We start from the raw sequence: 13739 nt of genomic DNA, 5'->3' as shown, positions 1-13739 counted from the left end.
ACCGAAAAATTAAAGTGTTCTTGAAAATGTTATTCAGAGATCTGGGAACAAACTTTTTCTGATCTTAACAGAATTTCCTTCAAAGAGTAAGATGTGGCTATTCACTTATAATTACAGAAATCCCACAGATTTATTTCAGTGCCAGTCATCACAAGTCAGGGGACCTACCGAATGCTTTCCAGTGCGCCTGTTATCTGTTGTTGCACAATATCATAAAGTTTCACTTTGAAGCCTGCAGCAGCAAACACCATAGCCCAGCTGCGACCAATCAGTCCACTGAAAAAGAAATAAATATTAGATAATTAATGAGGAAGCACTTATTTTAGGGAGTGGTGCAAGTGTTGTAAGTTAGAAGAAGCAAAATAAGAGTTCAGACTCTGTTCAGTATTTTGATGGACAGACCAATTACAGAAATAGTTTCCCCCCCCCCCCCCCCCGTACGTAACTATTACATACATGTCCTTTGTTACATGTCCTTTGGTAGCTGTGCCAGTTTCTCAGAGCTCAGGGCAAGATAACGAGAAAAAAGAAAAAAGGTATAGTAGAATTTGAAAGAATAAGAACTGCTACTTTGGGACCTCAGACTCAAGTATCAACAGCTTCCCCACCTGTAATTCTGACCTGTAGTCAGTTTATGGAATCATATTAAAAAGTATTTTTTGCAAACTCATTTGTTCAGTTCAAGGTCTGAAGATCAACAGCCGGCCACCGGTCCAAGAGTTTGGGAACCTGCTTCAGAGATGATCAGAGAAACAAAGGCCCAGCTACTTAAGTTACAGGTCCACTACAATTCTGGCAGTACTCCAAGCATGTAGAAAGGGGAAACATGGCTTTGAGGCTACTTTTGCACCTACCCAACTCTAATAAGCATCACCCTTATTTTTAGATGAGGCATCCTACCATGCTGGAAGCATGCAGGAGCAGTCTGTCAACATCTTTTGGTGAAGTCATGCCATCTATAGTGCATTATTGAGAAATATAGAGAAAAAACTTACATTTTATCACGTGTCTCAAAACAATGCACATTTTTACTTAATTAGCTTTATAGTAGGCATTAGCCTTTTTAAACAGAAGCACTGAGACACCCTGTAAGTAAGCTTAAACAAACTTGAGATCACACACACAAAAAAAAGAACTTAGTGTTTACAAGAACACAGCTCCACATCCATGACTGTTACAGTGAGTAAAAACTCACAGATCATTACATGCATTTCCTGTCATTTCCAAGATCACTGTTAGCATTAAATTTAGGCAGCATCTGGTACCTGGAAAATGTGAGAACACTAGGGCATCAGTAAAGCTTACTCCCCTTACATGGGGAGTAAGCAATCAGATAGGCAATAGGACAGATCAGAAAAGAAGAAGAGAAAACAGGAACATGTTTTCCTTTGTTTATAAGAAATGAATAAAGAACAAAAATAGAATGAAACAGGAAGCACAGGAAACAGCAGGAATCAGTGGAAATATGAAACATACCAAAAAAAAAAAAAAAAAGGAGTGAATGTTTGCATTTAGTGCTGTTAAATGGACAGCAAGTTTCCTTAATTCAGTGTTGGACAAATGAAAAATAAAGTTTCTTATATTTTGATATCGGTTTTAAGGTTGCTGGGTTTTCTTTAAAACTATAGCATGTACAAAACTAGTTAATAGTAGGCAACCAGTTATTCTCTCATGTTAGTATCTCTGATCCCCAAAAAGCTCTGACACTTTAAACACCACCATTTGGGGGTTCAGTGGTGAAATGTTAACCACTAAGGCTCCAGATCTGCCCACTGCACTTCTGCTCGGTGCTACGAGGCTCCCCTCGTCCAGCGCAGCTCTGGCGCAGGCCGCAGCTGCCGCAGAGCCCAGTCCTCCGACCCGCCAGGCGCCTGAGGCAGGCGAGCGTTCAGAGTGCCACCACTAACGGCTGGTTTGTCACGATCACATGACGGTGCTGAGACACGTGTGGTGAGACCTCAAGCAGTCTCGCAGGTGAAAGTCTGTTGCTGCCTGCACTTCTAAGGCAAATAATACCAGTGAACTCAGGTTGGTTATCACCTAACAGCTTCCTTTTTTTCCCTCTTTAACAAGATTATTGTTCAAGAGCTGCAATTCTAGCTTAAAGAGAGAATGAAGCACAATCCAGTCACACAAAAGTCAAAACATCTCAGATATCAAAGTATCCAAGAGCTCTACTTAGATTTCTCCACTGTTTTTCTTTTCCAATTACATAAAGAACATAGGCAAAAAAAAGTGAGGAACTTTCAGGAATTACTGCCAAAGGGAGTACCTTTATTGCACAACACCACCGAGCTTTCCAGGTCTTCCGTAAAGAAACGCTTTATAACGAACCAAGCTCACGCACACGCAGAGGATCCTAATTTTAGCGACAGCACCGATCTGTAACTAGCCAGATTTCACTTACGTGACGTTTCTGTCCCAGCTCTAACCTCCTTGCAGGCGTCTCAGAGCGAGAAGTTCATACGCCCGAGACCCACTGACCGCCCTCAGTTAACACCTGCCTCTGACATCGCAGCGGCGGCGGCCGCAGCGACGCTCTGCGCCCCGGGAGGCGCCGGCAGAGGAGCAGCGACACCGCCGCAGGCCGGAGCTCCCCGGGACGGCGCCCCAGCGGGGCCGGCACCTCCTCTCCGCGGGAGGCTTTACCTGCCGACGATCGCCACGCGCGCGGGCTCCATGGCGGCGGCGACGCGGGAGGGAGGCAGGGAGGGAAGGAGGCAGCGAGGGAGCGGGCGGCCGCCGCACCGCGCCTCGCCTGCCGGGGTCGCCGCGGCAACCTCCTCCTTAAAGCGCGCTCCCGCTCCCGCCGCCCTCCCCCGGCCGCCGCGATGTCACGGCCGCCCTCATTGGCTCCTGCGACGAGCGCTCCCATTGGCTGCCCGGCCCGCCCCTCAGCAGCCGCTCTCCGGGCCGAGGCGGCGGCGGCCCTCGGGCCCCCGACGGCGGCGCCGCTCCGCTCCCCGGAGCTCCCGGCTCCCGCCCACGCGCGTGCGCGGAGGGAGGCGCCAGCCGCCCGCCTCGCGTGCCGCTCCTCAGGCGGGCCCGCCGCCCCTCACCTGGGCCCGGCCCCGACCTCGCCGGGCTGGGGGGAAACAGGGCCACGATGCCGCCTTCCCTCGGGGGCTCCGAACCGCCGCGGCGGTTTCTCCTCTTCGCTCTTCAGAGGCCTCGCGCCGCTCCGACCCCTGGAAAGACAGACAGCCACAGGGGAACCCCCAGGCCGTACCCGAGGGGCAGGCAGCGGCGCCTCTGCTGGCGCCCGGGCCGGCCCGCTGCACCCCAAAGGGAGCCACGGCCGAGCCGGCGCCATTCCGCGGAAAAGGGCCTTGGCCAGGGTGCACCCTCACGGCCGCATCCTCAAAGGTGGTGAGGTGCCCTCAGGTGGGTTCCCGGTGAAGACACCTATGAGGGCGCGCGATTTGGCACCTAACGCCGCCTATGAAGAAGCAAAGGTCCCATCCCATCACACTTCTGCCAGAGAAATACCAGAATGCGGCAAAATCCATTTCTCAATAAGGACACAAAGAAATTCCAAAGTAAAGTTCCAACTCGAAGTCCATGGGTTTGGGGTTTTCTTTGCATTAGAGAAAGCCTTATTCTTTGAAATACTTCTTGAATTAACAATAAATAATACATTTTTGCTGACCTTTTGTCCAAAGCTTTTAAGAAACTGCAACAATGTGACATTACAAGGTCAACAAAATTGTTTAAGCTGCTTGCAGTATTTGTTGTTCCTCTTGGAGTGCTGCATTACATTTGTTTTTCTTTTTTTTTTTTTTTTTTTTCAAATTCTGTGTAGTTCCTATTCATCTACATATTCTGTAGATATAATTCTGTAATCATGCTGGAGACTCCTGAAAAGAAACAATAGTATTTCAAAATGAATACCTGTTATCAAAGATTCTATTACTGAACTGTTACTATAGCTGAGAAACACTTTTATTCTAAGTTTTTTTGTATTTCTGTCTTTCAGAAAAAAATCAGTTGAAAATTAATGTATTTCTTCCCAGAATGAATGTTTCATAATCGATAATGAAGTATAATGAACCTTTGTTTGGCTATTTTTTTCTGGTTTCCAAGAAAAAAAAAAGGCCTACATAATCACTTGTGTGTCCAATCCCTCACTAATACTTTGCTAATTTCAACAACATTTAACAAAGAGAGAGAGATCACAAAAAATACTGAATTCCTAAGTTTCATGAATACCAGTCATTGGACAGTGGATGGAAAACCAAACTGATACCACCTTAGCTTCACAACCTTAACACCACACAGTTGTCACACATGACCCGAAACCTACCAACATTTAAGAAATCTAGGTGGAACGAAGTGGAGATAACTGGGCCACAAGAAGGTATAAGAAAGAGGGACAGCAATGTGTAGGAAACCAGGATTTGCTGGTTCTGCTGCTGCTAGCTTACTTTGGCTAGCAGAGAAAGCATTATTTTATGATGTAGCAAATACCATTTTTGTTCTTCTGAAGAATAATTAAAAACAACATGACTTGGCAGGTATTATGAGCACAAAGACATTTTAGCCAAAGTTTAATTTAAGCAATGTATACCTATTTTATTTATAAATTTTTACTTTAAAGGAAAAAAATAAGTCTGTAGAATATAATATCTTCTGGGCTAGGGAAACATGGTTTTAAGAACAATGTCACCATTACCACCATTTTTAAGTTTTTACCAGCAATTTCAACATTCTCTGACCTTTTGAGTTGTTTATAACTGAGGTTGTCTTAAGAAGTGCTAGATTTCAGAAAGAAACAAAACCAATTTTATACAGACAAACTGATTAAGCAGAAATAAGAACTTAGCTAGGCAGTTCAAAAGGTGTTGCTACAAGGGTTTGAGAATTAACCACAGTTGTGAAAACAGCATTTACAAGGCCTTTAAGTTCTATTAGTGAACAAAACAAGGGGTCTATGGCGGTGAAATTTGAACTATTTTATTATCATCTATGTAGCAGTAGTAACAACACTACATAACTGCATTAGTTATTTTATTAAAGAGTATCATGGTAGACATATATCCTACTGTTTCAGATGACCAGACGCATTGGAGTCCAAACTGCTAATGAACAAGTAGATTGAAAGACGTGGAAAAAAAAGAGAGATTTTCAGGAAGAAGGAATATTGAGAATCAACTTCTCAGAAGTGTAGGTTAAGGGAAGGAAATATGCTTTCAAAAAGGGTAAGTCCTGTGGGAAGCTCAAAAGCGTTAAGTCAGGAGAACTCAAAAACTCTGTAAGATTCTGGGCTTCATTAGGAAACAAAAGTATATTGTCAATAGAAGAGGTCCAAGTGAAGCAAATATGCACTCACCAGCCTATACAGTCTTTCTTCTAAGTCCAACAGCAGTCAGAGTAGACTTGGCTTGTTTTGTTGGGAGCTGCAAAGTTGACTCCTCCATGGTTTTGGTCTCAATTTCTATTGAGCATGCTCCACTACCACACCAGGTGAGGAGGTGACAACTGCCATTGGCTGGGGAGAGGAGGTGGGTTTATGGGAGGGGAGGAGCAGGGCCGTATAAAAGAGTCTTGGACTAAACAAAGGTAAGTTTTCAGCATTTATTATGAGCAGCTGGAAGGTGGAATTTGAAGGAGTTGTGAATGTGTGGCCTCTTGCAGAAAATACAGAAATTGTATGTTTCTAAAATACAGTGTTCTTACCCAAGCTTTTGGCATGGGATGAAAACAGAGGCATAGTTCACCTTGTTAAGTATTAGATTGGTTTAATACGTTACTTGCTCACCAGAGCAATCCAAAAGTACATTTCAGTTGTAATAGACCTCAGTTGTAATGGTATGTTGCTGCTATTATATTAATGGTTCAGAACACACAATGGGTTCAAATGTGCTAGTGTTTAGTTTAATAACTTCTGTTTCTATTTTGCAGAGTAATAGTGGTTTGCATATTATAGTAGTGATTATGTTACAATTATGTGGCAATTACATCTGTAATTTTAATTATAACTAGAAGTTTGTGCGGTTTATTTAGCTAGTCATTCACAGTGCAAGTGATCTGATGAAAATATTACCAATATTGTTAAAAATGGTGATTCTAAAAGAAGCTCTCTGCAGGAATTAAAAAGTAGATGCTAATAAAATAGTCAAGAACTATGCAAAAATATGATTTAGCAAAACTAGATGGAATTAAACATTTTAATATTCAAAATACCTGTTAAAAAGATTGTTCGCAGTTGTAAATGCCTTTTAAACCCACACTACAACATATGTTATTCATAATGCAGTTCTTCCATTCGTTTTGTTTGTTTACAAATTGTACATAATTGATTCATTTACCTGCTTTTAATAGAGACTATATTGTGAATTGATGTTTAGAGAAGAATTATACTGAGTATTTTCTCCTGTTAGGGCTGTTTTGAAATAGCCTTTTAAAAAAACTTTCAATATAATCCTGTAAAATACTTTTATCTAATTTAATTCCTTATTAAGAGCCTCACCCTGAAAATATTCTGAACTTTGTACTTACCTTTGCATCAGGAGTAGCTCTATAAACTTTATCTTCTAACTTTAGTTCTCTTAATTTATACATGCTCAGAGTTCCCAATTACAAAACTGATTTTTAAATCTCCCACAACAAATAAACGCCTTTATTAACCTCTTCTTTTATGCTAGGAAACCTTCACTGGAATATTTTTATGTTAAAATGTAGTATAGAGAAAGATTTTTCTTTTAACAGCACAGAAATAATGAGCTAATATAAAGATTCTAATACCCATACTGGTCATACTTTTGATAGCAGAGGAAAGTAACATGCAATAGTTATCTGCTAGTATTGATGACGTAAATGAGCCAAGAGTAGCAAGATCGTCACATCAATCACCAAAATACTAACCAGTTGAAGTCTGAATGTAGGAAGAGCTTGATTTGAAAGTTTTTTTTTTTTTTTATGTAATTGCTATTAAAAAAGTTTAATTAGCATTAACTTCAATAAGCATTAAACTCTTTTAAATTTTCACCCCACTGCAAAAAAAAGAAACTATTTGAAAGGTGAAGTATTAGAAAGGCTTTAATTTTAATAATATTATTTATTTTTCTTCCTTTTAGCAATCTTTTAAAGGTATATTGACATGATACATTCATTTCAAGAGGAATACTGTTAAATGCAGCTTTACTGTTCCTGGTAAGTAAGCTAGCTGAAGTGTCTTTGCATGACACTGCAAAACTTCTGAATTTTTTGTCATTCCAGAATTCAATACTAGAAAATTACTCACTTTTTAAAGTATTCAGTGGCAATGTTATTTGTTTAATCCAGATGATTTTCTAAAAATACATTAGAGGCTGATAAAACAAACAGTTAAACTGAAAGAGCAAGGGTAAGGTACACACTAACAGTGGTCATGACAAGCAGACTGTGGCCAGTAACCCCTGAACTCAAATTAGTAGCTGCTGGAGCAATTTGAGTCCTTACATGCAATGTTACTCCTGCAAAAAGATACCGCTCACCATGCTTGGAAAGACAAGGAAAGTTCTACCGTTTAAAGAGTATAGTTTCAGGATCTCCTTAAACTGCCATAAGTTTTCACTGAATAAACTGGATCACGGACTTGACAGCTTGAAAGATAACTGGGCAAAAAAACGATCAAACCTTCAGTTTATTTCAGTTGCACAAACAGCTAACTTGATGCAAGGCAGAGGATTCAGGGCAGGAAGGAAAATCAGAAAGATGAGAAAAGAATGCGACAAGTTCATTTAGTGATAGTGCTCACTTACTGCAACTTGACATGATCAGGAATTTACAGCATATGACTTTGCTTAGGCTATTTACTACTTTATGGCAATTTTGCGTTCTAGGTTGTACTCAGGATTTAGCTAAAGCCAGTAAAGACAATTATATCATTTGGGTTTTTCCCTGTAGCATGATCTGATTAGAACATCTCTGAAATCAGGTCTAGTGAGAAGGTCCAGGGTGGTCAAAGAAGATCCTAATATTTCTGGGTTTTGTGTTAAATCTTTATGCATTGATGTCTATTTATTCTATACTTCATAGCCCATAAAACCATTTGTAGATTGATACAGCTTTTAGAAGCATAGAAAAGGCCTGTTGAGACTCTTAAGTTGCTGTGAGGACTGCAGAAGCAGTACATGGACTGAGGACCTAATGAAGTGGACCAGGGAGTGTTTCCAAGCTTCTGGCCCTAGGTGCACACTGGGCAATGTGGGCAATATGTGGCTGTGCAAAGGCTTCGATCTAGGCACTGGAATAAACTGTCTAGACTTTTAAATTGCTAAAATAGCCCCATCACAGCATTGGGTAATTATCATTCTCTTGAACAATTTCCAGTATGGTTTGGGAGTTAAGAGCGGCTAGAGACCATTCCTCATAGCTGTTTTCAATGTGTCCACCTTGTTTTGGAGGGTTAGAGAGTTTGATGATATGAACATGGTCAGGTTCCATTTGTGTCCTTCCACTGTTTCGTTTACAACGATAGATATAGATGCACTGACTCCTTAACATGGTCCCTTTCTCTCCTGTGCCCCAAATAACTGGACTGAAACATCACAATGTGCTGGGCACCGGTATACCCAAGTCTCTGATTCGGACAAGCTGGGTACGAGAGCTAGGGCTCTTGACCCATTATGCATCTACTGCTCAGTTTGAATGTGCCTGAGGATAACCAGATAATCTAAAAGATATAAGTTGAAATTTATATGAGGAGTCATGAGCAGAAAATGAATACTAAACATGGATATATATATTTTTTTATGCTAAGCTTCATTATTTATGACAGGTATTACACCTTAAAAATTTTCCCAGCTAGAATCTGTTATGCAACAAAATACTTGTCTTCTAGAAACTCCATGTATAAAATTTTTCTGTCCAAAAGTATCAGGTCTAAAGTTTCAGTGTGAAAGTGGTTCATGCATGGGAGCTGAACAAGTTAATGCAAGAAGTGATAAATGTGCTAATGCAATTTTGTTATCTTTGTTTCTCTTGCTGGGAGCTGGAGTAGAAAGACATTTCACTTATATGCTCTGTGCCTTATCTCTTATGAAAGGACTTTGAAGCTGCAAGAAGGTGAGCAACAGAAAGCCCTGACATTGCATGATGCTCACAAAACCTGATCATACAAAGGGTAATCTGACTGACTATATACTGCATAGTAGCTTTATAGCTTTCTTATGCTATTAGCATAAGGCAGCGGGGGCAGGTTGTGTTTTGGCTCAGAAAGCTTTTTATCTCTCAAAAATAATGCAGAGTTCAGAAATCTCTGCTCTGTCTCTGTTTTCCATTTAGCTATGGATTGCTACTTTCCCCAGAGTGTAATGATTTGCTGATCAGCTGGAGAACCTATCAGCTTCTCCATAACACATAACCAAGATAAAGCAGTAAAAATCGTATAGTGACTGGATCATCTTTTTTTTCTTTGAAGACTTTAGCAGCTTTAGTTTGTTTACTCAGTTTCAGAGATGGCAGATGGAAATCGTTATTCACTTTTTGATTGGGACTTTTAGTTTTGAGAGCCGATTTCTCAGTTTATCTGAACACTAGTCATTGAGACTCCAGATGTTGTTGAGCACTCAGTGAGTCATACAGTGACTGCAGTGGAAGTCTGCACCCACAGGTATAGGCTGCTGTCTGAAAAAACATGCCATCCAGTGGAGCCCCATTGTACCCCAAAGGACATGTGCTAGCAGTAGTGTGGAGCTAGAGAGAAGCACTTGCTGAGACATCCTGAAGTCCATTGAGACAGGAATTATTCTAGGATCTTATAATACTAAATTATGAAGGAGTATAGGGTTGGGGTTTTTTTGCTCCTCCTGCTGATTTTCAAATGCTCCCTGCTTAATATTTCAAAAACATTGACATTAATCCTAATAAACTTCCTTTTAAAGTAGATAAATATTATCCACCTTACAGATTTTTCTTTTTACAGACACAGAATAGCAATGTCTAGCAGACAACTAAATTTGTTTCCGTTTGTTTTCCATATCCCATGAACTAAAGGTAGACAGTCAGACAAGACAGACATCCTTTGCAGTAGTTTTGCATTACTCTTCCAAAAGACGAGGAAAGCACAGGGAGAGGCAAATTCTGTTCATACTTCCATTATATGACTTTTTTTTTAATACTTAGCACACAGGCTACCACATTGGGAACATGTGTAACCTAATGCATAGGAAATAAATCTATTCACAAAGTTTAGTGTATGCGTAAATGTTGTGGGCTCAGGTCAGAGTAAGTCCTAGAACTGTCAAAAAGATGTCAAATTTAGTTCCTCTTTAGCTCAGTAATCTACTCCGATTCATTCAAAAAATCTGTCCAGGAGAGTTCAGAGTAGTATTTCCTATCTCAGAGGTGATTGTGGAGGTTTTTGGATTTGTGCCAGCGGCTCCCTTCAGTTGGACTTTCAGAAGGGCATAAAGTTGTGGCTGTTTAATTTTAGACACTGGGTGAGGGTTGGCTTTTCTTAACCCCCGGAGGAAGCACGCCCAACCAGAGAGGCAGAGGGGCTGCTCGGGCGCGAAGATGGCTGACAGGAAGCAGGGGGCGCTTGGTCATTTGCCGCCGAGCGTTCCCTTACGGCCGCGACGCCCACGCGAGGGCAAAGGCCTCAGGTGGTGCTCTGCGCATGCGCCGGGCGACGCGCATGCTCGCGAGTGCTTGTATCTTAGCAACCAGGCGCAGTGCGTTAGGGGATCGCGTTGCCCGCTATCGGCCTTGGCAACGCGGGCCGGGCCGGGCCGGGCGGCCTCAGTCCGCTGGGCGCCGGGCCGCGCCGCGGAAGGGGAGGTGGGCGACCGGCGAGCAGGCCGCGGCGCGGGGGGGGGGGGGGGGGCTGGTGTCCTAGTGTTGGTCCCCAGGGCCTCTCGCCGGGGCGCGGCGCCGCGGCCCTGCGCCGTCTTTCCGCGCTGTGAGCCTGGAGCGGTGCCGCCGGGCTCCTCCTCCGCCCGTCGCGCAGCTCCCTTGTCCGCTGCCTCAGGTCCAGACCGAGGAAACCCGCCAAAAAGAGCGATGCCGCCTTCTGCCGCCGGGGCACCGCGGATGGCCCGGAGGGAGGCCCGAGGGATGCATCCTCCCGCTCGAGAGCGGCTAGCCCTTAGAGGGGTGTGTGTGGCCTAGCTCAGGATCACTGCTAAAGTGCACGATTTTCATGCTATAGATGGAATCAGATTATTATGTCTTAAGTTTTCAGGAAAGTAGGTAGCCAGGCAAACAGACCTTACTAGTGTCTTCAATAAAGAAAAGGCTGTAGTGTGAATGCAGCAGTGAACCCTTACTAGGCACCCTAAGTACCCCTGAAGAAAAATGTTGAAAACCAGGCTTCTTTAATTCCATATTTTAACTACTTCAGTTGAAACGGCAGAATTATGTGAAGAATTTTGCACAGTGAGACTAGTTGCAGCCAAGCTGATGTAAGGACACATGAAGGAAGATTTGGTGCTAGAAGTGATATCTTTCATTAGACTGATATGGTTTAGTCTAATTAAAAAATAATAGCAAATTTCAGAATATGCAAGAATTTTCTCAAATCTAAGTTGTCTGAGAATGTAAAAAATGTTAAAATTCCTTGAAATGATCATTTGGTTTTAATGCTACGATGACTATATCTGTTTAAAACTACTGTTAATAGTTTGCCATGACAAAGGTGTAAGAGCCTAACAACCTGATTCTGTGGAATGGTGCTGATTAATGTAATTGTGTTTTCAATAGAACCCTAGATTTTTTTTGTATTCTTGTTTTCTTAAGGACAGCAGATGTAAACTAAAAGTAGATTTGAACTCTTTTCAATTTGTAAACCTTATTGTTATCTATATTTTACGTTTTTAAGGTGTACATAACAATACTGAGATAATACTTGGGGTATTTAATATTTTCACAGATAAAAATGATGCAGAATGTGCACTTGGCTCCAGAGGCTGATGAAGATGATCTTTATTCTGGATACAATGATTATAATCCCACTTTTGACACAGAGGTAAAAATATTTGCTGTTTCTTTCCTTCTGTGTGAATAGGATTAGTTTTCAAGTACAAGATAAGAATATGTAGGTACACTTAGGTGCAAGTATACTGCTGCTTTGAAGTCAAATTTTTCTTCATTTAGCAGGAAGTATATAAAGTTTCACAAGGATCTTTCTGAATATTTATTACTTTTCTGATACTTTTCTATCCCAATAAAGTATGTTTGTGCACCTCAAAGTATGTTTGTGTATCTCATGCCAGGTATGATATGCTTTAAGGATTAGAATTTATGAAATATTACATCTGAGGTATTTGAAGGCAAAAGTTTGGTATGATGTTTCCCAGATCATGTGCAGCAGCAAGTCTTCTGGTGCAAGAGCCTATTTATTGGTCAATAGGGCATTTACCTCTTACTGTGCTGCAGCTGAAGGAAACCAGAGAGTAGAGTGGAGTCCCTCTCCCCTCAGGTCTCTGTACATTCAATAAAGCATCTAGGATGACTTGCATCAGTAGACCACTTTCTGGGAGCTGCTGGTGTCACAGAATTATAAAATACAGAGGTCATGAGGTCCAAACCTACAACCAGAGTTACTGAATGCCTTCTTTGCTTCAGTCTTCACTGCTAAGGGCAGCCCTCAGGAATTCTAGAGCCAAGAGACACACAAGAGAGAAAGTCTGGAGAAAAGAAGATTTTCCCTTGCTCAAGAAGGATTGGGTTAGAAGTCATTTAGGAAAACATCACACCCACAAATCCATGGGCCCTGATGGGATGAACCTGTGAGTGCTGAGGGAGCTGTTGGATGTTATTGCTAGGCCACTCTCCATCACCTTGGAAAGGTCATGGAGAACTGGAGAAGAGCCTGAGGACTGGAAGAAAGCCAATGTCACTCCAGTCTTCACAAAGGGCAAGAAAGAGGACCCAGGCAACTACAGGCCGGTCAGCCTCACCTCCATCCCTGGAAAGGTGATGGAGCAGCTCATGCTGGATGTCATCTCCAGGCATATGGAGGAAAAGAAGGTGATTAGTAGTCAGCATAGATTCACCAAGGGGAAATCCTGCTTAACCACTCTTGATAGCCTTCTGTGATGGAATGATTGGCTGGATGGATGAGCGTAAAGCAGTGGATGTTGTGTACCTTGACTTCAGCCAGGCTTTTGACACTGTCTCCCATAACATCCTCCTCGATAAGCTCAGGAAGTGTGGGTTAGACGAGTGGACAGTGAGGTGGACTGAGAGCTGGCTGAATGGCAGAGCTGCTTCGAGAGGTGGTGATCAGCAGCAGAGAGTCTAGTTAGAGGCCTGTAGCTAGCAGTGTCCCCCAGGGCTCAGTACTGGGCCCAGTCTTGTTCAACATGTTCATGAATGACCTGGATGAGGGGACAGAGTGCCTCCTTAGCAAGTTTGTTGATGATACAAAATGGGGAGGAGTGGCTGATCCACCTGATGACTGTGCTGGCATACAGAGAGACCTGGACAGGCTGGAGAGTTGGGCAGAGAGGAACCTCATGAGGTTCAACATGAGGCTTCTCTGGAGAGCAGGACCTGGGAATCCTGGTGGATGACAAGTTCACTATGAGCTAGCAGTGTGCTCTTGTGGCCAGGAAGGCCAATGGTCTCCTGGGGTGCATTAGGAAGAGTGTTGCCAGCAGGTCGAGGGAGGTGATCCTGCCCTTCTACTCAGCCCTGCTGAGGCCTTATCTTGAGTCCTGTGTCCAGTTCTGGGCTCCCCAGTACAAGAGAGACATGGAGCTACTGGAGAGAGTCCAGCGTAGGGCTACAAAGATGACCAAGAGGGCTGGAGC

The 13739-nt window shown here is 42.7% G+C and overlaps 2 protein-coding genes across 7 annotated transcripts in view; one reads left to right on the top strand and one right to left on the bottom strand.

The window, feature by feature from the left end:
* CRYL1 (crystallin lambda 1) overlaps positions 1 to 2798 on the bottom strand; it is a 62328-nt gene extending 59530 nt beyond the window's left edge. For 2 of the 5 annotated variants that reach the window (XM_062567216.1, XM_062567218.1), the window contains exon 1: positions 169 to 259. Coding sequence is in view for 3 of the 5 variants with exons in the window: in XM_062567212.1 (XP_062423196.1) it covers positions 169 to 276; positions 2650 to 2681 (140 nt within the window). In the remaining 2 variants the exon portion in view is untranslated. Of the gene's footprint in view, positions 1 to 168; positions 277 to 2272; positions 2290 to 2407; positions 2597 to 2649 lie in introns of those variants that run through there. The other 3 variants (XM_062567212.1, XM_062567213.1, XM_062567214.1) reach the window with 3 other exon arrangements.
* Positions 2799 to 10675: 7877 nt separating this feature from the next.
* The window catches only part of IFT88 (intraflagellar transport 88), a 58559-nt gene continuing 55495 nt past the window's right edge, over positions 10676 to 13739 (top strand). For both annotated transcript variants that reach the window (XM_062567209.1, XM_062567208.1), the window contains exons 1-3: positions 10676 to 10764; positions 10955 to 11079; positions 11855 to 11950. In XM_062567209.1, the coding sequence (XP_062423193.1) occupies positions 10987 to 11079; positions 11855 to 11950 (189 nt within the window). In that variant the 5' untranslated portion in view covers positions 10676 to 10764; positions 10955 to 10986. The remainder of the gene's footprint in view (positions 10765 to 10954; positions 11080 to 11854; positions 11951 to 13739) is intronic.

Source organism: Rhea pennata, chromosome 1, assembly GCF_028389875.1.
Source record: "Rhea pennata isolate bPtePen1 chromosome 1, bPtePen1.pri, whole genome shotgun sequence".
Taxonomy (NCBI): Eukaryota; Metazoa; Chordata; class Aves; order Rheiformes; family Rheidae; genus Rhea; species Rhea pennata.
The sequence above is the reverse complement of the archived record's forward strand: the minus strand, read 5'-3'. Positions and strand labels throughout refer to the sequence as shown.